We start from the raw sequence: 25,367 nt of genomic DNA on the forward strand, positions 1-25,367 counted from the left end.
TACATCTATAGTAACTGTGATTTTCTTTGGGTAATGGAACTATTGTAAGAGTTTTTTTCTTTTTCACGACTTTCCAATTTTTCTTTCTTTTTTTTTTTTTTTAATTGCATTTTTTTTTGAGACTGAGTCTTGCTCTGTAGCCCAGGCTAGAGTGCAGTGGCATGATCTCCACTCACTGCAACGTCTGCCTCCTGGGTGCAAGCAATTCTCCTGTCTCTGCCTCTGGAGTAACTGAGATTAAAGATGCGCACAGCCATGTCCAACTAATTTTTGTATTTCTTTTATTTTTTTTTGGAGACAGTCTTGCTCTGTGCTCTGTCGCCCAGGCTGGATTGCAGTGGCACCATCTTGGCTCACTGCAACCTCCGCCTCCTGGGTTTGAACGATTCTCCTGCCTCAGCCTCCCGAATAGTTGGGATTACAGGCACCCACCACCATGCTCAGCTATTGATTTGTATTTTTAGTAGAGATGGGGTTGTACCGTTTTAGCCAGGTTTGTTTTGATCTCCAGACCTCATGATCCACCAGCTTTGGCCTCCCAAAGTGTTGGGATTGCAGGCTTGAGCTACTGCGCCCGGCCCCTTGTATTTTTTTAGTAGAGACACAATTTTGCCATGTTGTCCAGGCTGATCTCGAATTCCTGACCTCAGGTGATCAACTCCCTCAGCCTCCTAAGGTGTTCGAATTACAGGTGTGAGCCACTGTTCCCTGCCAGATTCCATATGCTTTTGAACTGACTTCTGAATAGTAACTAAATGGAAGCAGATACTTGTCATCATACTTTTATTTCATTTAGATGTCATTTGTTTCATAGTTTACTGGTCAATATAGTGATATTCACAATGTTTCATTTTGGTAAATAATTTTATGTTTGTTTTATGATTGTGTTGGAGTAGGTGGCCTGATGTATATCGTAAGTTAGAGCTTGTTGATAAAGAGGCTCTTTGAGCAAACAGATGTAAGTAAAGTGGATATCTAGGTAGTGAGGGAGCAGTCCGTGTAGAGTGCATGCAGGCTTAGTGGTGCATGTGGAATAATGTCACCAAAGCCTGTATGGCTCAAATATAACATGAGTAAGGAGAGAAGAGAGAAGATGTGGTCAGAGTCCCTGTCACATAATCAGATCTTGAAGCCATGGCAAGTCATTGTTTTAGGCTTTTGACTTTCACTTTGATTGGGTGAGAGCTGTTAGAAGGATTGGATCTGGATCAGTGGAGTGATGTGGACTGACTTAGTTTTCAAAAAGATCACTATGGTTACTGTATGAAAAATTAACTCTTGAGAGACCAAGAGACCAATGGAAGAAGCAGGAAAACCAGTGAGCAGAGTGGAGGGGTAAGAATTAGGTAGATTCTTGACATACTTTGAAGTTAGAGCTGGTCACATTTGCAGGTGGTTTGATTTCAGGCTGTGCTTGAGAATGTAGTCAAGGCTATTTCCAAGGATTTTGGCCTGAACAGCTGGAAAGATAAAGTTGTCATTTACTGAAATTTAGATGATTGGCTAGAGTACATTGCTGGGGCCAGGGTAGCACTTCAATTTAAGCTTTGAGTTTTAGGTTTGGATCCTTCTTAGACATTCTACACAAGGAGATATGAAATTGTCTGTTGGATTTATGAGTTCAGTATACTTAGAAGAGTGTTGCTATAAAATTTGAAGTTGTCAGTGTATATTTGAAGTCATAGGAATGAATGAAATTAGCAAGGGAAAAGGATTTTTCCAAAACCTGAACCTGGGAGCTTTTGCAGGTTGAAGACATTTGGGCCAAAGACCAGATACTGTCATGGAAACTGAAGAGAGGCTGGTGAAGATACGGAATATCAGGTGATAGTACTTTCTTGGTAGCCAAGTGAGGGCAGTGCTTGGAGGAAAGAGCAGGCAGTTGTTTCAAATTCTTTGGTCTTAGTCTTGAACTTCAGGGTTAGCAATATGAAGGTTACTGGTGACTTCTACAGAGTTTTCTTGGCAGAATAGTAAGGGCAAAAATGTCTGATAAGTTGTTATTAATAGATTTTAGTAGTATTTATTTTAGTTTTTTTGTTTTGTTTCGTTTTGCGATAGGGTCCCACCCTGTTGCCAAGACTAAAGTGCAGTGGGATGATCTCAGCTCACTGCAACCTCTGCCTCCCAGCTTCAAGTGATTCTTCCACCTCAGCTTCCTGGGTAGAGAGGACTACAGGCATGTCCTACCATGCCTGGCTAATTTTTGTATTTTTTGGTAGAGATGAGGTTTCACCGTGTTGACCATGCTGTGATTTTAGTAGTATTTTTAATATATGTTCTCACTTTTTGTAAAAGTCTTTCTTGAATTACCTTTGACTCTAATTTGTTTTTCTCTTTTCAATTTCTTTATAGCTATGACACTTGGGTCCATAGTAATGATGTTGATGCGGAAATTGAAGATCCACCAATTCCAGAAAAGCCATGGAAGGTAAATGATTTAAAAAAAAAAAAAAAAAGGATCTTTTAATAATCCTTTTTTTTTTCCTCCTTGAGACAGAGTCTCAGTCTGTTACCCAGGCTGGAGTACAGTGGTGCGATCTTGGCTTACTGCAATTTCTGTCTCCCAGGTTCAAGCAATTCTCTTGCATTAGCCTCCCAAATAGCTAGGACTAAAGATGTGTGCCACCATGTCTGGCTTATTTTTGTATTTTTAGTAGAGATGCGGTTTCACTGGGTTAGTCAGGGTAATCTTGAACCTCTAACCTCAGGTGATTCATCTGCCTCTGCCTTGGCCTCCCAAAGTGCTAGGATTACAGGTGTGAGCCACTGTGCCCCACCAAAATTTTTTTTTTTTTTTTTTTTTATTGAGACGGAGTTTCGCTCTTGTTACCCAGGCTGGAGTGCAATGGCGCGATCTCGGCTCACTGCACCCTCCGCCTCCTGGGTTCAGGCAATTCTCCTACCTCAGCCTCCTGAGTAGCTGGGATTACAGGCATGCGCCACCATGCCCAGCTGATTTCTTGTATTTTTAGTAGAGACGGGGTTTCACCATGTTGACCGGGATGGTCTCGATCTCTTGACCTCGTGATCCACCCACCTCGGCCTCCCAAAGTGCTGGGATTACAGGCTTGAGCCACCGCGCCCGGCCAAAAAATTTTTATAATAATCTAATAGCTGGCCGGGCATGGTGGCTCACGCCTATAATCCCAGCACTGTGGGAGGCCGAAGTGGGTGGATCACGAGGTCAAGAGATCGAGAACATCCCGGTCAACAAGGTGAAACCCCATCTCTACTAAAAATACAAAAATTAGCTGGGCATGGTGGTGCGCGCCTGTAGTCCCAGCTACTCAGGAGGCTGAGGCAAGAGAATCGCTTAAACCCAGGAGGCAGAGGTTGCGGTGAGCCGAGATCGTGCCATTGCACTCCAGTGTGGGTAATAGTAGTGAAACTCCATCTCAAAAAAAAAAAATAATAATAATAATAATCTAATAGCTCTTCTTAGCTGTTCTCTACGGCAGTCTTTCTAAGGAGATACAGAATATTGGTTTCCCTTTCCTGTTATCCATTTACGAGATATGCACGGCCATGAAGACTTTATTATCTAGGTCTTAGATGAAATATCTGCAGTGATGTTTGAGGAGAATCCAAAGCCAGTTCAGATTGTTTGTTAAAGGGGAGCATGAAGAGTGGAGTCGAACATCACTGATGATCTTATTTGGGAAGCTTAGAAGCAGTGCCTGTGTGACTTTTAGAATTATACAGACTTACTTTATTAATCATTTCTACCATAATATAGTAAGAGTCTGTACATTGACTTGTTAATCAACTTTTGATGTGGAAATAATTTTTTTTTTTTTTTTTGGGGGAGACGGAGTTTTGTTCTTGTTGCCAAGGCTGGAGTGCAATGGCACAATGTCGGCTCACCGCAACCTCCGCCTCCTGGGTTCAAGTGATTCTCCTGCCTCAGCTTCCCAAGTAGCTGGGACTACAGGCGTGCGCCACCATGCCCAGCTAAGTTTTGTATTTTTAGTAGAGACGGGGTTTCACCATGTTGACCAGGATGGTCTCGATCTCTTGACCTCGTGATCCACCCTCCTTGGTCTCCCAAAGTGCTGGGATTACAGGCGTGAGCCACCATGCTCCTTGAACTTTAAATTATTTCCACATCAGCCCAGCTGATGTGGAAACAAAACAAGGGAGGCTGGAGCTACCAAAAGAAAATATTATCCAAGCATAATGTCACGTGCCCTATAGTCCTGATTACACACTTGGAAGGTTGAGGCAAGAGAATTGCTTGAGCTGAGGAGGTTGAGGCTGTAGTGAGCCATGATTGCACGACTTCACTCCAGCCTTCGTAACAAATTAAGACCCTATCTCAAAACAAAAAAAAAAAAATTTAAAAAGTTGCAAGAGTAGAACAAAACAAAGCACTACTCCGTAACCTTCTTCCAGATTTTTCTATTTTTAACTATTTTAGGAATTAAGTGTTGAAATTATGCTATAATAGTAAAGGAGTAAACTGTATGACCCATGAGCCATGTAATGTTTTGAAGTACTACTGAAGGATTTTTAGACGTGTATTTCCCAGTAGATTAATAGTATCAGAAATTTAAGCCTGGGAATGATGGGAGAGCTTTCTGTGCTATCACATTATTAGGAAGGAAACTAGGCTCCAGAAGTTAAGTGGTTTTACCCAAGGACACAGACTTTTGTATTATTTTGACATGAAGATTTTTTTTCAGATAATAGAGAAGGGAGTTGGAGAGCTCAGGCAGAACTTAGTGCAAATTCAAGTTTTGCCCCTCATTAGGGGTGTAACTGGTCAGCATACTAAAACTGTTTGCCCCAATTTTCTGATTTGGAAAGCCAGAGAGTATAATACCTGCATTATTTCACTGTGCTTAGGAGGGTTAAATAGGATTATACGTGTAAGGGGTTCATCATAATGCCCAACACAAACAGTTGTTAGCTATCATATACCCTTCTAACATGCTTTCTCAGGAGATTTCTTTCAAGGAGTTCTCAAATAGTTAAAGGATGTTCAGTATGAATATTCAGCTCTTTTTTTTTTTTTTTTTTTTTTAAAAAAAAAAAGCAATATAAACACGTTTCTCACACTTTGGAAAACATTCTGACATTTATTTTCTGAGCTGTCACTTAGTTAATTTACCCTTTTGTTTAGCACAGCCCTATTTTCTTTTTCTAATTAGCTTAAGGCTTCTCAGTCCTTTGTACACTCTTCTCATAATTTGTCCATTTAGGAGTCTTTTCAGCTTACATTATTGGAGGCCTTATTTGTCTTTGACAGGCTGTTAATTTTGTGTTTGTGTATATTACTGTGTAACTGTAGTTTTCAAGGGAGAGGAGGTGTGTAGTCAAATGCATATCATTTTTAACTCAAGGTACATGAAAGGTATATCCGAAATAACCAGTCTAGTAGCTCTTTCAAAAACAAAACAGGGAGTTTAGATTGACAAATTACTAGGAAGTTTATACTGTTTTCTAGTCATTGCCACAGTGTATCTAGTTTTTACGGTGTTCTGGGAAGGCTTATAGTTCTTTTGTAATCTGTTCCTGACTGGGCATGTTCATGTTCATTTCAACCAACGCTACAGCAACTGAAACCCCACTGTGACTTGAGTTTTTTTGTACAGGGAAGAATTGTCTAGTGTCAAATTCCAGTTATGTCCCCATTGAGAAATATTGTTGGATGTTACATAGGTTAGGCCTGTGGTTTAAGTATCTTATGTATATGTATATATATATCTACAGTTGTACAACATCCGGACAGCCTTTCATTTTACTAATTCTTACTCAGAAACATGAAATAAAACAAGGGAGGTGGCCATCTAAAGGACTGGGAAGAACCCACCATCTGACTCTCACTTTTCCATTTCTACCTCAGCCTTGGCTATCCCTGAAAGATCTCAGTAAGCACCATGTGTACTTATTGGGACAGGTAATAGGCCTCTGCAAAGTTGCTCTTTCATCAAAACTTAAGAGTGTTGTTGAGCCGGGCGCGGTGGCTCAAGCCTGTAATCCCAGCACTTTGGGAGGCTGAGGCGGGTGGATCACGAGGTCGAGAGATCGAGACCATCCTGGTCAACATGGTGAAACCCCGTCTCTACTAAAAATACAAAAAACTAGCTGGGTGTGGTGGCGCGTGCCTGTAATCCCAGCTACTTAGGAGGCTGAGGCAGGAGAATTGCCTGAGCCCAGGAGGCGGAGGTTGCGGTGAGCTGAGATCGCGCCATTGCACTCCAGCCTGGGTAACAAGAGCGAAACTCCGTCTCAAAAAAAAAAAAAAAAGAGTGTTGTTGATAAACTTAGAGACATCCTTTGTGCCTAGAGCAGTGACTGATTTTGACTCTGTGCTGTTGAATGTTTTTAATCAGTGATTTTGATGAACATAAGGATGAAATGATTAAGAAAAACAAATTTGAGGAGCTTTGCTATCAAAATCTAAGTCTAATATAAATTAGTGTTGCTTTTTTGTCCTCTTTACCTGATAAAAGATGTGGAATAAAAATCGAGATGAATAAATTACGATTCACATATCATTAGTAGTATTACATTATTAATGTGTTTTATGCATTTGAGGCTTTGAAAATAATCAGCTTGTTTCTTTTTCAATACTTTAAAACCTTGAGTGATTTTATTATTTATGTAGGTATTCATGCTTTGATATGGTTTTAGGTTCATGTGAAATGGATTTTGGACACTGATATTTTCAATGAATGGATGAATGAGGAGGATTATGAGGTGGATGAAAATAGGAAGCCTGTGAGTTTTCGTCAGCGGATTTCAGCAAAGAATGAAGAGGTATTTTCTTCCGCACTGTTTCTCACCATTAAGTCTTCCTTCTTGGCCTAAATCTTATCCAACCTTCATCAATAAACCGTCACATACAAATCACTTATAAACTTTGACATCTGTCTGATGGCTGATGTGCTGTCATGTCAGAATTCCTAAGTGGCTGTAACAGGTATTTTAGAAGCTGGTATCCTCCCAAAAAGGAGTATGAAAATCTCAAAAGGTTGTTAAGATTTAAAGTACCCCATGCAGAAGGGTAGTGGTACTGCTGATTTTGCCCACTATATCTGAAATGTAATATAATCACAGTAGAATTTAATATAGCTGTTGGTTTTCCTGTGGAAAACTCATTTTGTTTAATATGTTTATATATTTTTTGAGACAAAGTCTTGCTCTGTCATCCGGGCTGCAATGCAGTGGCACAGTGTCGGCTCACTGCAAACTCCGCCTCCTGATTGAAGAGGCTCACTGCCTCAAGCCTCCTGAGTAGCTGGGATTATAGGCGCCTCCCACCGCACTTGGGTAATTTTTGTATTTTTAGTAGAGACAGGGTTTTGCCATGTTGGCCAGGCTGGTCCTGAACTCTTGACCTCAGGTCATCCATCCATCTGCCTCGGCCTTCCAAAGTGCTGGGATTACAAGCATGAGCCATCATGCCTGGCCTGTTTAATATTATTATTTATTTATTTTTATTTATTTTTTTGAGATGTAGTCTCACTCTGTCACCCAGGCTGGAGTGCAGTGGCACAATTTCGGCTTACTGCAACCTCTGCCGCCTGGGTTCAAGCTACTCTACTGCCTCAGCCGTCTGAGTAGCTGGGATTATACGTACCTGCCACTGCGCCTGGCTAATTTTTGTAGTTTTAGTTTAGATGGGGTTTTACCATCTTGACCAGTCTGATCTTGAACTCCTGACCTCGTAATCCTCTTGCCTTGGCCTCTCAAAATGCTGGGATTACAGGCTGAGCCATGGTGTCCAGCTTCTGTTTAATATTCTTCTTCTTTTTTTTTTTTTTAATAATAAACAATAGCCGGGCGCGGTGGCTTAAGCCTGTAATCCCAGCACTTTGGGAGGCCGAGGCGGGTGGATCACGAGGTCGAGAGATCGAGACCATCCTGGTCAACACGGTGAAACCCCGTCTCTACTAAAAATACAAAAAATTAGCTGGGCATGGTGGCGCGTGCCTGTAATCCCAGCTACTCAAGAGCTGAGGCAGGAGAATTGCCTGAGCCCAGGAGGCGGAGGTTGCGGTGAGCCGAGATCGCGCCATTGCACTCCAGCCTGGGTAACAAGAGCGAAACTCCATCTCAAAAAAAAAAAAAAAAAAACAGAAAAACAAAAAAACAATATTGTTTAATGCACATGAAAGTTACTAAAAATTAGCATAAACTGGAGGAGATTGACTCTCAAAGGAAGAAGACCACAGTGAAATCTACATGCATTCAACATTTGCTCGAAGGACATTCCACATTCCTTTTTCTTTTTTTCTTTTTTATTTATTTTTATTGCATTTTAGGTTTTGGGGTACATGTGAAGAACATGCAAGATTGTTGCATAGGTACACACATGGCAGCGTGATTTGCTGCCTTCCTTCCCTTCACCTATATCTGGCATTTCTCCCCATGCTATCTCTCCCCAACTGTTTAATACTTTATTTATTTATTTATTTATTTTTGTAGTGAGACGGAGATTTGCTCGTTACCCAGGCTGGAGTGCAATGGCGCAATCTCGGCTCACTGCAACCTCTGCCTCCTGGTGGTTCAGGCAATTCTCCTGCCTCAGCCTCCTGAGTAGCTGAGATTACAGGCATGCACCACCATGCCCAGCTAATTTTTTGTGTTTTTAGTAGAGACGGGGTTTCACCATGTTGACCAGGATGGTCTTGATCTCTTGACCTCATGATCCACCCACCTCGGCCTCCCAAAGTGCTGGGATTATAGGCGTGAGCCAATGCGCACGGCTGTTTAATATTTTTAAATAATTTTGTTAATGCATGGATAGTAGTGTAAAGTACAGGCTTTAAACACCATAAGAGTTTCAGTTCATACATAGAGCAAATTGAGGAAAAAAGAAAAAGGAAGAAAATATTTTCAAAAATGAAAAAAATAAAAGAGTTACAGTTCAGTCTGCCTTTCTGAGGGTAGACGACTTTACATTTTATATCCTTTAAGTTGTTCAACCACTTAGATAGTTATCCACGATTCCTTGTAAGGCACAACTTGTATGGTAGGTGTCACTAGAAGATGACACTGAGAAGAAGGCATGTTAGTGTTGGGTTTGTGATAGCTTTAGAAACTTGTGGTTCCTTTTCCTGGGGTATTATTGTTTACCTTTTTTTTTTTTTTTTTTTTTTTTGAGACGGAGTTTTTGCTCTTGTTACCCAGGCTGGAGTGCAATGGCACGATCTTGGCTCACCGCAACCTCCGCCTCCTGGGTTCAAGCAATTCTCCCGTCTCAGCCTCCTGAGTAGCTGGGATTACAGGCATGTGCCACCATGCCTAGCTGATTTTTTGTATTTTTTAGTAGAGACGGGGTTTCACCATGTTGACCAGGATGGTCTCGATCTCTTGACCTCGTGATCCACCCGCCTTGGCCTTCCAAAGTGCTGGGATTATAGGCTTGAGCCATTGCGCCCGGCCTTATTGTTTACTGTTTTTTTGAGATGGAGTCTTACTCTGTCACCCAGGCTGGAATGTAGTGGCACAATCTTGGCTCACTGCAGTCTCCGCCTCCTGAGTTCAAGCTATTCTCCTGCCTCAGCCTCCTCAGTAGTTGGAAATACAGGTATGCACCACCACTGGCTAATTATTGTATTTTTAATAGAGACAGGGTTTCACCATGTTGGCCAGGCTGGTCTTGAACTCCTGACCTCAGGTGATCCACCTGCCTTGGCCTCTGATAGTGCTGGGATTTCAGGCTTGAGCCACCATTCCTAGCCTGTTTTATTTTTGGAAAAGCTTTGAGATGGATATTCTTTGAACCATTGACTTACAGAGTGTACAATTCTTTCATATCTGTTTCAGTGCTGTGACTTTTCTACGAAAACTTTACTGTTTTTCACATTATTATATATATACATTTTTTGAGATGGAGTCTTGCTCTGTTGCCCAGGTTGGAGTGCAATGGAACAATCTTGGCTGAATGCAATCTCTGCTTCCTGGATTCAGGTGATTCTCCTGCCTCAGCCTCCCCAAAAGCTGGGATTACAGGCGCATACCACCACACTTGGCTAATTTTTGTATTTTCAGTAGAGGTGGGGTTTCACCATGTTGGCCAGGCTGATCTTGAACTTCTGACCTTAGTTGATCCACCCGCCATGGCCTTCCAAAGTGGTGGGATTACAGGTATGAGCCACCACGCCTGGCCGATTTTTAGGAAAAATATTAGGAAACAAATATATTAAATAGCTGGGCACAATGGCTCACACCTGTAATCCCAGCACTTTTGGAGGCTCAGGTGGGAGGACTGTTTGAGCCAACAAGTTTGAGACCAGCCTGGGCAATGTAGCAAGACCTTGTCTCTTCAAATGATAAAAAAATTAAAGAAATAATAAGAGAAAAGGAAAATGTTTTACAATTGAATCTTTGTCATATGTTTTTTACTTGTAGTTGGTTCCTGTTTGTATTGGAATTGGACTCCTCAAAAAAATTTTTTTTCCACCCCCTTCTTATGGTGCTGATGACAATTCAAATTCTCTTATTTTAACGTATCCCAGCAGATATACTTACATATTTGCTTTCTCTTAATGTATTTTAATCCAAGGCTTTTCTGTCATTAGGAATATTACAGTTTCTCCATTACATTATTTAACTGGGCTGTTCGTACCCATTCCTGTTCAGATTTAGTTTATTCATGTATTTTTAGGAGATAATAGAAAAATGGGTATTTGTTAATAGGGCTGGGCATGGTGGCTCATGCCTGTAATTCTAGTACTTTGGGAAGATAGGGTAGATGGATTGCTTGACCCCAGGAGTCCGAGACCAGCCTGGGCGACGTGGCAAGACCCCGTCTCTGTAAAAAGTACAAAATTTAGCTGGGCATGGTGGTGGTGCACACCTGTAGTCCCAGCTACATGGGAGGTTGAGGTGAGGGGGATCAGTTGGGTCCAGGAGGTTAAGGCTGTAGTGAGCGACAACTACTTAAACTTGGGAGTCAGAGGTTGCAGTGAGCTGAGATCACGCCTCTGCACTCCAGCCTTGGTGTCAGAGTGAGACCCTGTCTCCAAAAAAAAGGGAAAACATTTAATTTCAGCTTTACTGTATCATTCAAAGGTGTGTATCCTTTAGATTTTTTTTCCAAAGTGCTATTACATACACGTAAGTTATTTAAGGTTCTCAGTTTGATGCTATGGAGCTTCTGAATGAAAATAACAGCTGTAAGAAATAGGATGGAAACAGAGAAAATTATTATATAATTGATGGATTTTTTTTGTTTTGGTGTGAGACAGAATCTCATTCTATCACCTAGGCTGATGTGCGGTGGTATGATCATAGCTCACTGTGACCTTGACCTCCTGAACACAAGGTATCCTCCTACCTCAGTTTTCTGAGTAGTTGGGCTACACACATGCACCCCCATGCCCAGGTAACCTTTTTTGTATGTTTTTGTAGATAGGAAGGAGATCTTAGTATGTTTTCCCAGGTTGGTCTTGAACTGGGCTCAAGCAGCCCTCCCCCCACCCTCCCCTACCACCTTGGCCTCCTAAAGTGCTGGAATTACAGGTGTGAGCCACCATGCTCAGCCTAATTGATGTTTTAATTTCAAATTATTTACCTATATCTCTGAATGCTTTTACCTAATCTAGTACTTTAGATCATTTAAGGTGTTTTTTTTTCTCTTTATGATCATCTGTTTATTAAATTGGTAGTTAACTGTCTGCAGGTTTACTTTTGTATGTTGATCTTGTGTCTTGAATCTTTCCTGAACTTGTTCATTAGATTTAGTAGTTTTTTTGTTGTTGTTTTATCAATTAGTTTGGGATTTTTTGTCTATAAAATTGTATCATCTGCAAGCAGGGATAGTTTTAATTACAAAGGTTGACTTTTTTTCCTTCTTTTAGACAGAGTCTTGCTCTGTCACCCAGGCTGGAGTACAGTGGCATGATCACAGCTCAGTGCAGCCTTTGCCTACCAAGTTCAAGTGATTCTCGTCTCAGCCTTCTGAGTAGCTGGGAGTACAGGCATGTGCCACCATACCCAACTAATTTTTTGTATTTTTAGTAGAGACGGAGTTTCTTTGTATTGGACAGATTGATCTTGAACTCTTGCTTCAAGTGATCTTCCCGCCTCGGCCTCCCTGCTGGGATCACTGGCATGAGCCATGGGACCCAGCCTACGATTTGACTTTTAAATGATGTTGCCGTCTTACTTAACATCTCTTATGACGTAAAGTTATCTTTTCTATTTATTTTAAGATTAAATAAGATTAATTTCTATAGTTCTACATTTTCACAGGATCATTTGGCCTGTCTTTGTATTTTGTTAGCTTAATAGAGTATATTTAATTTCATATTTTTTCCAGTAGCTATTGAAATGTGTTTCCCACCTCAAACATAGTTTGAATAACTGTAGCATAGTTTGAATAACTGATGGCTGATATTTCCATTGATGATACAGGTCACCTGAAAGGTCAGGGAAAGTCTTTTGATTACTGGTGTTCCTTGATGATTAATGATACTCTTTTCATTTGCTCTGAATTAAGGATATGCTGTTGTCTTTGTGTGTGGAGACTCACATTTGGTCAAGGATTTGTAGAGATTGAGGAGTTAGCAAAGATAGTTGATACTTATTTCCGTTTACTTCTTGCTAGCCAGTCAGAAGTCCAGAAAGAAGAGATAGAAAAGCATCAGCTAATGCTAGAAAGAGGAAACATTCGCCTTCGCCTCCCCCTCCCACACCAACAGAATCACGGAAGAAGAGTGGAAAGAAAGGGTAAGAACTATTACATGATTCAAAGGGTATTAAAACAGGCTGGACGCAGTGGCTTACACCTGTAATCCCAGCACGTTGGGAGGCCGAGACAGGTGGATCACCTCAGGTTAGGAAATATTTCTGTGGTATTTCTCCTTGTTGGTATGAATCATGTTATGTGAGGTGTAAGGATTGCTGTCCTGTATCCTTTGTAATTCCTAAAGGTAAAGAATCTAGTGGTTTCTTTTTTTTGAGCCCTCTGGCATTTATTAGTTTTACAAATTAATACTGTTTTGACTGAATTTTTGGTGTAAGAGCAATGGAAGTTCTTTTTTCTTTTTTTACTCAAACCCCACCCCCACCCTATTTTTTATTTTTATTTTTTTTAGAAGGAGTTTTGCTCTTGTCACCCAAGCTGGAGTGTAATGGTGCGATCTCTACAACCTCTGCCTCCTGGGTTCAAGTGATTCTCCTGCCTAAGCCTCCCGAGTAGCTGGGATTAACAGGCATGCACCACCATGCCTGACTAATTTTGTATTTTTAGTACAGGTTTCCCCATGTTGGTCAGGCTGGTCTGGAACTACTGACCTCAGGGGGATCCACTCGCCCTGGCCTCCCAAAGTACTGAGATTACAGGCCTGAGCCACCCTGCGTGGCGGAAGTTTTTATACAGAAGAATTAGTCCTGTATTTAGGGATTCTACTTGGAGTTCCTGATATTTGGATGATAAAAGGGCCACAAAAACAAAATGATACATACCTTTGATCACATATGTGATTGCTTATAATTAGAGAGAGAATATGTCATATTTCCTTAGCAGATGTTCTTTTATTACACTAATTTAAATCCTTTTTGTGATAGTGTCTACAATTGACTGGTAGGATATTTTGCTTTTTTTTTTTTTTTTTTTTTTTTTTTTGAGACAGAGTTTCGCTCTTGTTACCCAGGCTGGAGTGCAATGGCACAATCTCGGCTCACCGCAACCTCCGCCTCCTGGGTTCAGGCAATTCTCCTGCCTCAGCCTCCTGAGTAGCTCGGATTACAGGCATGTGCCACCATGCCCAGCTACTTTTTTGTATTTTTAGTAGAGACGGGGTTTCACCATATTGACCAGGATGGTCTCGATCTCTTGACCTCGTGATCCACCCGCCTCGGCCTCCCAAAGTGCTGGGATTACAGGCTTGAGCCACCGTGCCCGGCCTATTTTGCATTTTTTAATGCCTGTTAACTTTTATTTTTATTTTATTGGCTGGTTAGATGTAATTTGGAGGAAGTTACCTAATATTTTCTTTTCAGTGTTTGCCTTGTAAAGTTAATTTTATTATCATTTTTTATGAGACCAGGTCTTGCTCTGGCAGCCAGGCTCGATTGCAGTGGCATGATATCAGCTCACTGCAACCTCTGTCGCCCCAGCTCAAGCAATTCCCCTGCCTCCAACCTACCAAGTAGCTGGGATTATAGGCAGGTGCCACCATGCCTCGCTAAGTTTTTTTTTTTTTTTTTTTTTTGTTTTGTTTTGTTTTATTTTGTTTTTTTGAGATGGAGTCTCACTCTGTCACCCAGACTGGAGTCCAGTGGCGTGATCTCAGCTTACTGCAAACTCTGCCTAGCAGGTTCAAAGGATTCTCCTGCCTCAGCCTCCCCAGTGGCTAGGATTACAGGCAGCTGCCACCATGCCCAGCTAATTGTTTTGTATTTTTAGTAAGACGGGGTTTCTCCATGTTGGACAGGCTTGTATCCAATTCCTGACCTCAGGTGATCTCCCACCTCGGCCTCCCGAAGTGCAGGGATTACAGGTGTGAGCCACCACACTGACCTTATGTATTTTTATTAGAGACAAGGTTTCACCATGTTGGCCAGGCTGGTCTCGAATTCCTGACCTCAGGTAATCTGCCTGCCTCAGCCTCCCAAAGTACTGGGATTACAGGTGTGAGCCACTATGCCCAGCCTGCCTTTTTTATTTTTAAAACTTACTTTAGACGAAGTCTTGCTCTGTTACTTAGGCAGGAGTGTGCTAGCACACACTCAGCTCACTGCAGCTTCTACTTTCCGGGTTCAAGCAATTCTGCTGCTTCATCCTGCTGAGCAGCTGGGATTATAGGTGCCTGCTACCATGTCTGGTAAATTTTTGTATTTTTAGTAGAGATGGGAATTTGCCATGTTGACAGGCTGATCTCAAACTCCTGATCTCAGGTGATCCACCCACCTTGGCCTCTCAAAGTGCTGGGATTACAGACATGAACCTTCGTGACTGGCATACTGTTTGTCTTTTAAAGTGATTTTGAGCATATAGTTTACAAATAATGAAGGTGTAGAGCAGGCATCCCCAAACTACGGCCCGTGGGCCCATGCGGCCCCCTGAGGCCATTTATCCGGCCCCCCGCCGCACTTCAGGAAGGGGCACCTTTTTCATTGGTGGTCAGTGAGAGGAGCACAGTATGTGGCGGCCCTCCAACGGTCTGAGGGACAGTGAACTGGCCCCTTGTGTAAAAAGTTTGGGGACGCCTGGTGTAGACGCCTCAGAAACTATTTACTGTAAGTAGCCATAATCAGTCTTGTTTATATTTCATATATCTTGTATGTTTTAGTCAAGCTAGCCTTTATGGGAAGCGTAGAAGTCAGAAAGAGGAAGATGAACAAGAAGATCTAACCAAGGATATGGAAGACCCAACACCTGTACCCAATATAGAAGAAGTAGTACTCCCCAAAAATGGTTTGTATTCTTCTGCATCAGAATGTTAGATTTAATTTAGCAATTCTCAGCAACGCCATGGGATGATTCATTGCTTGCTGTGGGTCCACAGTTCTTGACTTTCAAATATGAATAGATTGTCCTTCTTAAGGATGTCTTTTTTGAACTTTCTTTAATCATTTGAATATTTATTGAGAAAACATACAGCAACCAAAAACTTCTCTAAATTTAGTAATATTTTAAAATTAATGGTTTTGTGTTGGGTTTTTTTTTTTTTGGAAACAGAGTCTTGCTCTGTCACTCAGGCTGGAGTGCAGTGACATGATCTCGGCTCACTGCAGCCTCCACCTCCCGGGTTGAAACGATTCTCCTGCCTCAGCCTCCAAAGTAGCTGGGACTACAGGCATGTGCCACCATGCACGACTAGTTTTTATAGTTTTAGTAGAGACAGTGTTTCATTGTGCTAGTCATGTTGGTCTTGATCTCCTGACCTCATGATCTGCCCACCTCAGCTTCCATAGTGCTGGGATTACAGGAGTGTAATTACAGCGTGGTGAGCCAGCTATTTTTAATGGTTTTTAAACCATTTAAAAATTAATGGTTTTTAAATTGCAACAGAATCATATTCTTATGAAAAAGTGGTGTACATACCTGTATACAATTTAACCTATTGAAATCTCTAGGAATTGCTTTATGTGAATGCATTTGAAGATACCCAGTAATGAATTTTGTCTAAGTGTGATGAACCTTAGTTACCAGTCATGTAAATTCTGGCCTAACTTCTATTTAATGTAATTAAATTCAAAGTGGACTGGGCATGGTGGCTTATGCCTATAACTCTAGCACTATGGGAGGCTGAGGCAGGCGGATCAGTTGAGGTCAGGAGTTCAAGATCAGCCTGGCCAACATAGTGAAATCCCATCCCTACTAAAAATACAGAAATTAACTGGGCATGGTCATGCACACCTGTAATCCCAGCAACTCAGGCAGCTGAGGTAGGAGAATTGCTGGAACCCAGGAGGGTGGAGGTTGCAGTGAGCTGAGATTGGGCCACTGCACTCCAGCCCGGGCAACAGAGTGAGACTCCATCTCAAAAAAAAGAAATCCAAAATGTTTTTATTTTATTTTATTTTTTATTTTTTATTTTTTTTTTGAGACGGAGTTTCACTCTTGTTACCCAGGCTGGAGTGCAATGGCGCCATCTTGGCTCACCGCAACCTCCGCCTCCTGGGTTCAGGCAATTCTCCTGCCTCAGCCTCCTGAGTAGCTGGGATTACAGGCACGTGCCACCATGCCCAGCTAATTTTTTTGTATTTGTAGTAGAGACGGGGTTTCACCATGTTGACCATGATGGTCTCTATCTCTTGACCTCGTGATCCACCCACCTCGGCCTCCCGAAGTGCTGGGATTACAGGCTTGAGCTACCGCACCTGGCCTCAAAATGTTTTTAAAATATTGATAAGGTAATTTTTTTTTTGACCATTCAATATTTGTGTCCTCATTGAGCCAGTAATTAGATTTTCAAAAAATAAACTCCAGCATACTTTAAAAACTAAAGACCTGTAATAGGCATTTTATTTATTTATTAGTCCTTTCCACCCATCTTTATGGGAGCATCTTGTAATAAGAGACTAAACGTATCAGTTGGTGCGTTATAGCTCTCATATCAATCATCTGAGTTTACAAAGTGTACTGGGGTCTAGAAAGTGGAGATTTAAAATTTGGGGACTAGAAACTAAGTCATTAAAGTTGTTAGTAGGTTTTTGGGTTTTGTTTTTTTTTTAAATACTGAAATGAAATTACAGGAGAAATTAGAACCTTTTCTGGTTATAATAGAATCTAATATTATATTAGAAGCTTAATTACAGTTTTGTCAAAACAGTCTAAGGTGGAGGATTGTAGTAAATTAGAAGGTGTCTTTTTTGTATTTTACTATTCTGGGAACATTAAAAATAATGAAAAGTAGAAAAATTTAGATTTAGATTTAGATTAAGATGTATACCAAACATATAACTGTCTCTCCTGTGCTAAACTTGTGCATGGGCAGAAAAGACTATTAAAAAAGAGCCGAGGAAAACCAGAACATTATTTGCCATTATTGAGACATTTCTAAAATATAGGAAGCTTATCTGGATGTTTTATATAAAACTAAGATGAGTTACGAAAACTCAGGAAGCATAGTTAAAAATAGGAAAAGACTATATGGTTTATATGGCACTAAACACAGAGCAACTGATAAAGTGATTCAGATGGGCACTGGGTGGGTCTGTGTATATATACATACATATATTAGTGCGATTAATACCAGGAGGAGCTAGGCTCATCAGCATTGATCTGTCTGTATTTTGCACTGAGCTGATGGTGTGTTGTCTGGTCGTAGACTAAAGCACTAAGGCTAAAGGTGAAAACGATGCAAGGAAAGAATCCCAAGCAGTTCTTGACCTCCAGATGGAGGGAGGGATTAAAGGATAAAAAAATAATAAGCAGGAGAATTAGTACTTGTCCTTTTTATTGGTTTTCTGTTTTTTAGTGAATTTATTTGATTCAAGCATTTGATTTTTCTAAATTTAAGTATAAGCAATTCAAGCTCCTATTCACAGTTGCTTGGATTTTCATTTTCTTTTTCTTTTTTTTTTTTTTTTTTGTTTTTTTTTTTGAGACGGAGTTTCGCTCTTGTTACCCAGGCTGGAGTGCAATGGCGCGATCTCGGCTCACCGCAACCTCCGCCTCCTGGGTTCAGGCAATTCTCCTGCCTCAGCCTCCTGAGTAGCTGGGATTACAGGCACGTGCCACCATGCCCAGCTAATGTTTTGTATTTTTAGTAGAGACGGGGTTTCACCATGTTGACCAGGATGGTCTCGATCTCTCGACCTCGTGATCCACCCGCCTCGGCCTCCCAAAGTGCTGGGATTACAAGCTTGAGCCACCGCGCCCGGCCGGATTTTCATTTTCTTAATGCTTTTTTTGGAGGGCAGGTGCTGTTAACTTTTCTTGTGTCCTAGGAAATTTTTTGCCTGCATTAGTGTTGCAAATATGTTTTTTCTTTCTCTTTCTTTTTTTTCTTTCTCTTTTTTCTTTTTTTTTTCTCTTTTTCTTTTTTCCCTCCCTCCCTCCCTCCTTTCTTCCTTCCTTCCTTCCTTCTTCCCTTTTCTTTTCTTTTTTCTTTTTTCTGCCTCTCCCTCTCACTCTCTCGCCTCCTCTCCCTCCCCCCTCCTTCTCTCCTCCTCCTTCTCCCAGGCTGTAGTGCAGTGGCAGGATCTCTGCTCTCTGCAACCTCCACCTCCTGGGTTCAAGCTATCCTTCTGTCTCAGCCTCCTGAATAGCTGGGATTACAGGTGCGTGCCACCATGCCCAGCTAATTTTTTTGTCCTTTTAGTAGAGACAGGGTTTCACCATGTTAGCCAGGATGGTCTTAATCTCCCAACCTTGTGATCTGTCTGCTTTGGCTTCCCAAAGTGCTGGGATTACAGGCATGAGTCACCATGCCAGTCCTAATTGTTTAATACACTTTTAAAGGATTATTTTAGTCTGTATTTGTGGAGGATATTTATCTTTAACTTTCTGTTCTTAGCATTTCCTCGTTAGGTTTTGCTCTGCTGGCCTCATAAAAAATGTTTGGAATTTTTTTTTTTTTAAGAAAAAATTTTGGGTTTCAGCCAGATTCAGTAGCTCATGCCTGTAATCCCAGCATTTTCAGAGGCTAAGGTGGGAGGATCACTTGAGGTTAGGAGTTCAAGACCAGCCTGGCTAACATGCTGAAAACCCTTCTCTACTAAAAATACAAATATTAACCAGGCGTGGTGGCATGTGCCTGTAATCTCAGCTACTCAAGAGACTGAGGCAGGAGAATTGCTTGAACCCGGGGGGCAGAGGTTGCCATGAACTGAGATCAGACACTGCATTCCAGTCTCATGCCTGTAATCCTAGCACTTTGGTGACAGAGCCAGACATTGTCTTAAAAAAAAAAGTAATGGTCTCTCGCTGTGTCGCCCAGGCTGGAGTGCATTGGCACAGTCACGGCTAACTGCTCACTCAAGTGATTCTCCTACCTCTGACAATTGTGTAGCTGTGATACAGGTGCCTACCACCACATTTGCCTGATTTTTATTCATTGTAGAGAGACGGTCTTGCCATATTGCTCAAGCTGGTGTCAAACTCCTGAGCTCAAGCAATCTGCACGTCTCAGCCTCCCAAAGTGCAAACCACCATTCCTAGCTTATTTTATAGTTAATTTCTAATTAAAATCTGTGGCAGAGCTGGGCATGGTGGTGTTTCCCTGTAGTCTTAGATATTGGGTGGGATGATTGCTGAAACCAAGGACGTTGAGGCTTGCTTCAGTGGGCAATGATCGCATCACTGTACTGCATGCAGCCTGGTCTAAGGAGTGAGACCCTGACTCACAAACATTCATTGTAATTTCAGTATTTTGAAATTAATTCACACTTGTTTTATTGCCCAACACATAGTCTATTTTGGTGAACCTTTACTTGTACTAGTTGAAAAGGACATGTTTTGTGCAGTTTTTGAGTCTAGTGTTCTATAAATGTTTTTTGTTGTTGTTTTGTTTTGTTTGTTTGTTTCTGAGACAGAATCTCGCTGTCTTGCCCAGACTGGAGTGCAGTGGTGCAATCTTGGCTCATTGCAACCTCCACCCTCAGTGTTTACTCTCCTGCCCCAGCCTCCGAAGTAGCTGGGATTACAGGTGCCCACCACCACGCCCAGCTAATTTTCTTTTAAATTTTTAGTACAGACAGGGTTTTACCATATTGGCCAGGCTGGTCTGCAACTTCTGACCTCAGGTGATCCAGCCGCCTTGGCCTTCCAAAGTGCTAGGATTACAGGCATGAACCACTGCGCCTGCCTTCCCCCTTTCTTCCCTCACCCCCGCTTCCCCTCCCCCCACTTTTTTTTTTCTTTTCTTTTCTTACTACTGTTTTTTTGAGAAGGAGTCTTGCTCTGTCACCCAGGCTTGAGTGCAGTGGCATGATCTTGACTCACTACAACCTCTGCCTCTTGAGTTCAAGTGATTTCTCATGCCTCAGCCTCCCAAGTAGCTGGGATTGCAGATGTGCACCACTATGTCTGACTAATTTTTGTATTAGAGACGGGGTTTCACTGTGTTGCCCAGGCTGGTCTTGAACTCCTTACTTCAAGTGATCTGCCCACCTTGGCCTCCCAAAGTGTTGGGATTACAGGCGTGAGCCACTGTGTGCAATGCTTTTTTTTTTTTTGGAGACAGAGTCTCACTCCATCACCAGGCGCCAGGCAGGAGTGCAATGGCAGGACCTAGGCTGACTGCAACCTCCGCCTCCTGGGTTCAAGCAATTCTTCTGCCTCAGCCTCCTGAGTAGCCGGGACTACAGGCGCACGCCACCCATGCCCAGCCAATTTTTTTGTATTTGTAGTAGAGACGGGGTTTCACCATGTTGACCAGGATGGTCTTGATCTGTTGACCTAGTGATCCGCCTGCCTCTGCCTATCAAAGTGCTGGGATTACAGGCGTGAGCCACCGCGCCTGGCCGCCCAATGCTTTTTAAATTTTTTATTTTATTTTTTTAGAGACAGAGTCTTACTCTGTTACCTAGGCTGGTGTGCAGTGGTGTGACTCACTGCAACCTCTGACCTCTGGGTTCAGGTGATTCTCCTGCCTCAGCCTTCTGTGTAGCTGGGACTACAGGCACATGCTACCATGCCTGGCTAATTTTTGTATTTTCATTAGAGATGAGGTCTCACCATGCTGGCCAGGCTGGTCTTGAACTTCTGACCTCAGATGATCCACCCATCTTAGCCTCCCAATGGGCTAGGATTACAGGCATGAGCTACTATGCCTGGCCATTCCCAGCCTTTTAAAACTACTTTTAATACTGTGTTCTAGCTTGTCTATTTTTTTCCTATTTTTTCAAAAATCAATTTTTTTTTTTTTTTGAGACAGAGTTTTGCTCTTGTTGCCCAGTCTGGAGTGCAATGGCGCGATCTCGGCTCACTGCAACCTCCGCCTCCTGGGTTCAGGCAATTCTCCTGCCTCAGCCTCCTAAGTAGCTGGGATTACAGGCACACGCCACCATGCCCAACTAATTTTTAGTATTTTTAGTAGAGACGGGGTTTCACCATGTTGACCAGGATGGTCTCGATCTCTTGACCTCGTGATCCACCCGCCTCAGCTTCCCAAAGTGCTGGGATTACAGGCTTGAGCCACCGCGCCCGGCCTCAAAAATAAATTGTATTTATTTTTTGGTAATATAGCATTGTTATAATTAAGATTTACATCACATAACATAAAATTAATTATTTTACACTCATGCTGGACTACAACAATGGGATCATAGCTCAATGCAGCCTTAACCTCTTAGACTCCAGTGTTCTTTCTGCCTTAGCGTCCCTAGTAGCTAGGACTTACAGGTGTGAGCCACCATACCCTGTTAAAAGGGTATTAATCCCATTCTTGAGGGGCCTATTCTCCTGACTTAGTTATCTTCCACAGGCCTCACTTCTAAATACCAGGACACTACGGTTGGGTTTTGATAGATGAATTTTGTGGGGACACATTTTTTTCTGTTACTGTGTTTAGCTCATCAGATAAGTTTAGAATCACTGTTACCTAATTGAAGTCAAAACGTAAGATATTTAGCACTTTAAACTTTTTTTTTTTTTTTTTTGGAGAAAATATGTATTTGTCCATTTAGCAAACAAAATGCATAACGAGTCTGAATCCTTTAGACTAAATTAGAAAGTATTTACTGTTGATTATGTCAGATTGGTAATTTGTTAGAAATACATGGCCAGTAATGTGTGAAAAGATGGCCAACCTCACTTAAGCTAAGATATGTAAGTTCTTCAAATCACTATTTTCGTCTATAAGTTTTCCGAAACCTAAAAGGTAGGTGAAAAAGTGTGAAAGTTTTGAGGAACGAGTTCTATCCAGTGCTGTTGATAGAAGCATAAATTAATGAAGACGCTTAACACAATTTGGCTGCATGGTTTTTTATTTTTAGTTTTTTGGTTTTTCTTTTTTTTTTTTTTTTGAGATGGAGTCTCTGTCGCTCAGGCTGGAGTGCAGTGGCACAGTTTTGGCTCACTGCAACCTCCACCTCCCTGGCTCAAGCAGTTCACCTCTCTCAGCCTCCCTAGTAGCTGGGATTACAGGTGCCACCACATGCCCCGCTAATTTTTTGTTGTATATTTAGTAGAAACGGGGTTTCACCATGTTGGCCAGGCTGCATTCGAATTCCTGACCCCAAGAGATTCACTTGCCTCAGCCCACCGAAGTACTGGGATTACAGGCATGAGCCACCTCCCCTGTCCTTGGCTGTGTTTTTAAAATTTTTAAATGTGTACATTTAATTGCATTGTTTTATTTTAAGAATTTATCTTAAATAATCACATGCACCCCCAAAGATAATTATAAAAGAATGTTAGTTTTTGAACAGTGAAATATTTAAAATAAACATGTTTTCTATCACTGTAGGGCTAGTTAACTTAAAATCCACAGTGAACTTGTAAAAATGAAAGAAATGTAATACAATTCAAAGTTCTTATGTGGAAAGGTCAGTGCTAAGAACTAAGCACAGTATTGATAACATTTACATAGAGTTAAAAAAAAAAACCATCAGGATATATTTTGACATCCCTGTGGATATATAAAAGGTATCTACTTGGCTTGACCTGGTGGCTCATGTCTGTGATGCTGGCATTTTGGGAGGCTGAGTCCAGTGGATTGCATGAGCTCAGGAGTTCAAGACCAGCCTGGGCGACATGGCGAAACCATGTTCCTACAAAAAATATAAAAATTAGCCAGATATGGTGGCATTCGTCCGTAGTCCCAGCTACTTGGGACCCTGAGGTCAAAGGATTGCTTGAGCCTGGGAGGTCAAGGCTGCAGTGAGCTGTGATCATACTGCTGTACTCAAGCCCGGGCGACAGAGTGAGTCCCTCCCTCAAACTAAAAAAGTATCAGTTCTTCCTTAGGTTTTAAAATTAATGTATAGAATAGAAGTGTAAATCAAAAGAAATGCTTCATAAACTTCAATAAACTTTTGTGGAAGGCATTGAAAAATTATTTTCATGTTTTGTTGAGTTTTTTTTATTGTTTACTTTTATGAAAATACATGGTGCTTGGGTCAGTAATTATAGAATATAGTCTGTTAAATACTTCATAGCTGGGCTTGTGATTTTTACCTGAAAGTGTGTATTGAATGTTGTTGCAATTGTAGTGAAATGCATGTCATATAATCATGTCCTATTCAGTCTCCTTTCTGAAAAGGAGAACTTTCTCATATAATTCCTCTTTTTTTCCTTTTCCTAGTGAACCTAAAGAAAGATAGTGAAAATACACCTGTTAAAGGAGGAACTGTAGCAGATCTAGGTAAGCACCCCCTCCTCAAAAAAAAAAATCTATGCACAGGGCTGTGCTTTGTCTCTTGAATATGTCGTCTCCTTTGGTATTCTATTATTTCCTTCCTTTTATCTTTTTTTTCAAAGACAAGGTCTTGTTCTATTAGTCAGGCTGGAGTGCAGTGGTGTAATCATAGCTCATTGCAGCGTCCAACTTCTAGACTCAAGCGATTTTCCCACGTTAGTTTTTCAAGTAGTTGGGACTATAGGTGCATCCAACCATGCCCAGCTTGATACTTCTTTCTTTAGTGAGACTTGTTGTGCTTAACCACTACAGGATATTAACTGTGGCTTACTTTCAGTACTATTGTTTTTTGTTTTTTTAATTTATATATTTTTTTGTTACTTTTAGTACTATTATGACTTGGTTTGCTACTGTGACAGGAAAGTTAATTTCCTGTGATCCATTGTTGCCATTCTTAGTGATCGCCCCCTCTTGAAGCATAGTATTTTTCTACAACCTAACAAAGGTGGTAATAGTATACTTGAATAAGAATAAGAGTTTTAGCAAAATAATTCTAATCAAAGTACTTCTTTCAATGTCGCTGAAATAATTGTTTTTGTAGCATATGCAAATTCATATTGTATCGTTAGTACAAAAATTTGTGGAGTGTTAATACCTTGTAAGCCAAATTAAAGTTTCTAGGCAGTGTAAAATGAGAATCACATCATTCTTTCATAGTGTTTCCAGGTCTTACATTTTTGCAAGTAAGGTAGAATTCTTGAGTATTTTTGTAGGAGAGTAGAAAAGAGTATAATCACTTGTTCTTCTTTAAAAAAAAAATAAGGGTAGTTTTAAACATGTTTGTTTTGGAGAGTTGTAGATGAGACAACAGTCTTTATTTCTTTTATTTACTTGTAAAGGAGAACTTAATGTTTTCAGTATATACTGGCTTTTTGAGTTTACAGAATTTTAAACCCGAAGGGATTTTCAAGATCTCCTGTTGTAGAAAATGAGACCTCAGTTCTGTCTTCTAATTAAGAGAATTCTGTATTTCAATAAATTGCAGTCGTTATTATTATTATTATTTTTGAGACAGTCTCAGTCTGTTACCCAGGTTGGAGTGCAGTGACACGATCTCCGTTCACTGCAACCTCCGCCTCCCAGGTTCAAGCAATTCTTCTGTCTCAGCCTCCTGAGTAGCTGGGACTACAGGCACATACCACTATGCCCAGCTAAGTTTTGTATTATTAGTAGAGACGGGGTTTCACCATGTTGGCCAGACTGGTCTCAAACTCCTGACTGAGGTGTTCTGACCTGCCTCAGCCTCCCAGTGCTGAGATGACAGGCGTGAGCTACTGTGCCTGGCAATTGTAGTTACTATTGATGGCAGATATGAGTTGAGTGTACTGGACAGTGATCCATCAACTATAAATTTTTGTTTTCAGAGTTTTTTGAGATGAGGTTTTACTCTTGTCACCCAGGTTGGAGTGCAATGGCACAATCTCAACTCACTGCAACTTCCACCTCCTGGGTTCAAGCGATTCTCCTGCATCAGCCTCCCAAGTAGCTGGGATTACAGGCACCTGCCACCACACCCAGCTAATTTTTGTATTTTTAGTAGAGACGGGCTTTCACCATGTTGGCCACGCTAGTCTCAAACTCCTGACCTTGATC

The 25,367-nt window shown here is 41.3% G+C and overlaps 1 protein-coding gene across 2 annotated transcripts in view; it reads left to right on the plus strand.

The window, feature by feature from the left end:
- Nucleotides 1-25,367, plus strand: part of SMARCC1 (SWI/SNF related BAF chromatin remodeling complex subunit C1) — a 204,525-nt gene that overhangs the window by 69,055 nt on the left and 110,103 nt on the right. For both annotated transcript variants that reach the window (XR_012518724.1, XM_074403944.1), the window contains exons 8-12: nucleotides 2,356-2,431; nucleotides 6,640-6,765; nucleotides 12,566-12,687; nucleotides 15,255-15,379; nucleotides 23,661-23,720. Coding sequence is in view for 1 of the 2 variants with exons in the window: in XM_074403944.1 (XP_074260045.1) it covers nucleotides 2,356-2,431; nucleotides 6,640-6,765; nucleotides 12,566-12,687; nucleotides 15,255-15,379; nucleotides 23,661-23,720 (509 nt within the window). In the remaining variant the exon portion in view is untranslated. The remainder of the gene's footprint in view (nucleotides 1-2,355; nucleotides 2,432-6,639; nucleotides 6,766-12,565; nucleotides 12,688-15,254; nucleotides 15,380-23,660; nucleotides 23,721-25,367) is intronic.

Source organism: Saimiri boliviensis, chromosome 8, assembly GCF_048565385.1.
Source record: "Saimiri boliviensis isolate mSaiBol1 chromosome 8, mSaiBol1.pri, whole genome shotgun sequence".
Taxonomy (NCBI): domain Eukaryota; kingdom Metazoa; phylum Chordata; class Mammalia; order Primates; family Cebidae; genus Saimiri; species Saimiri boliviensis.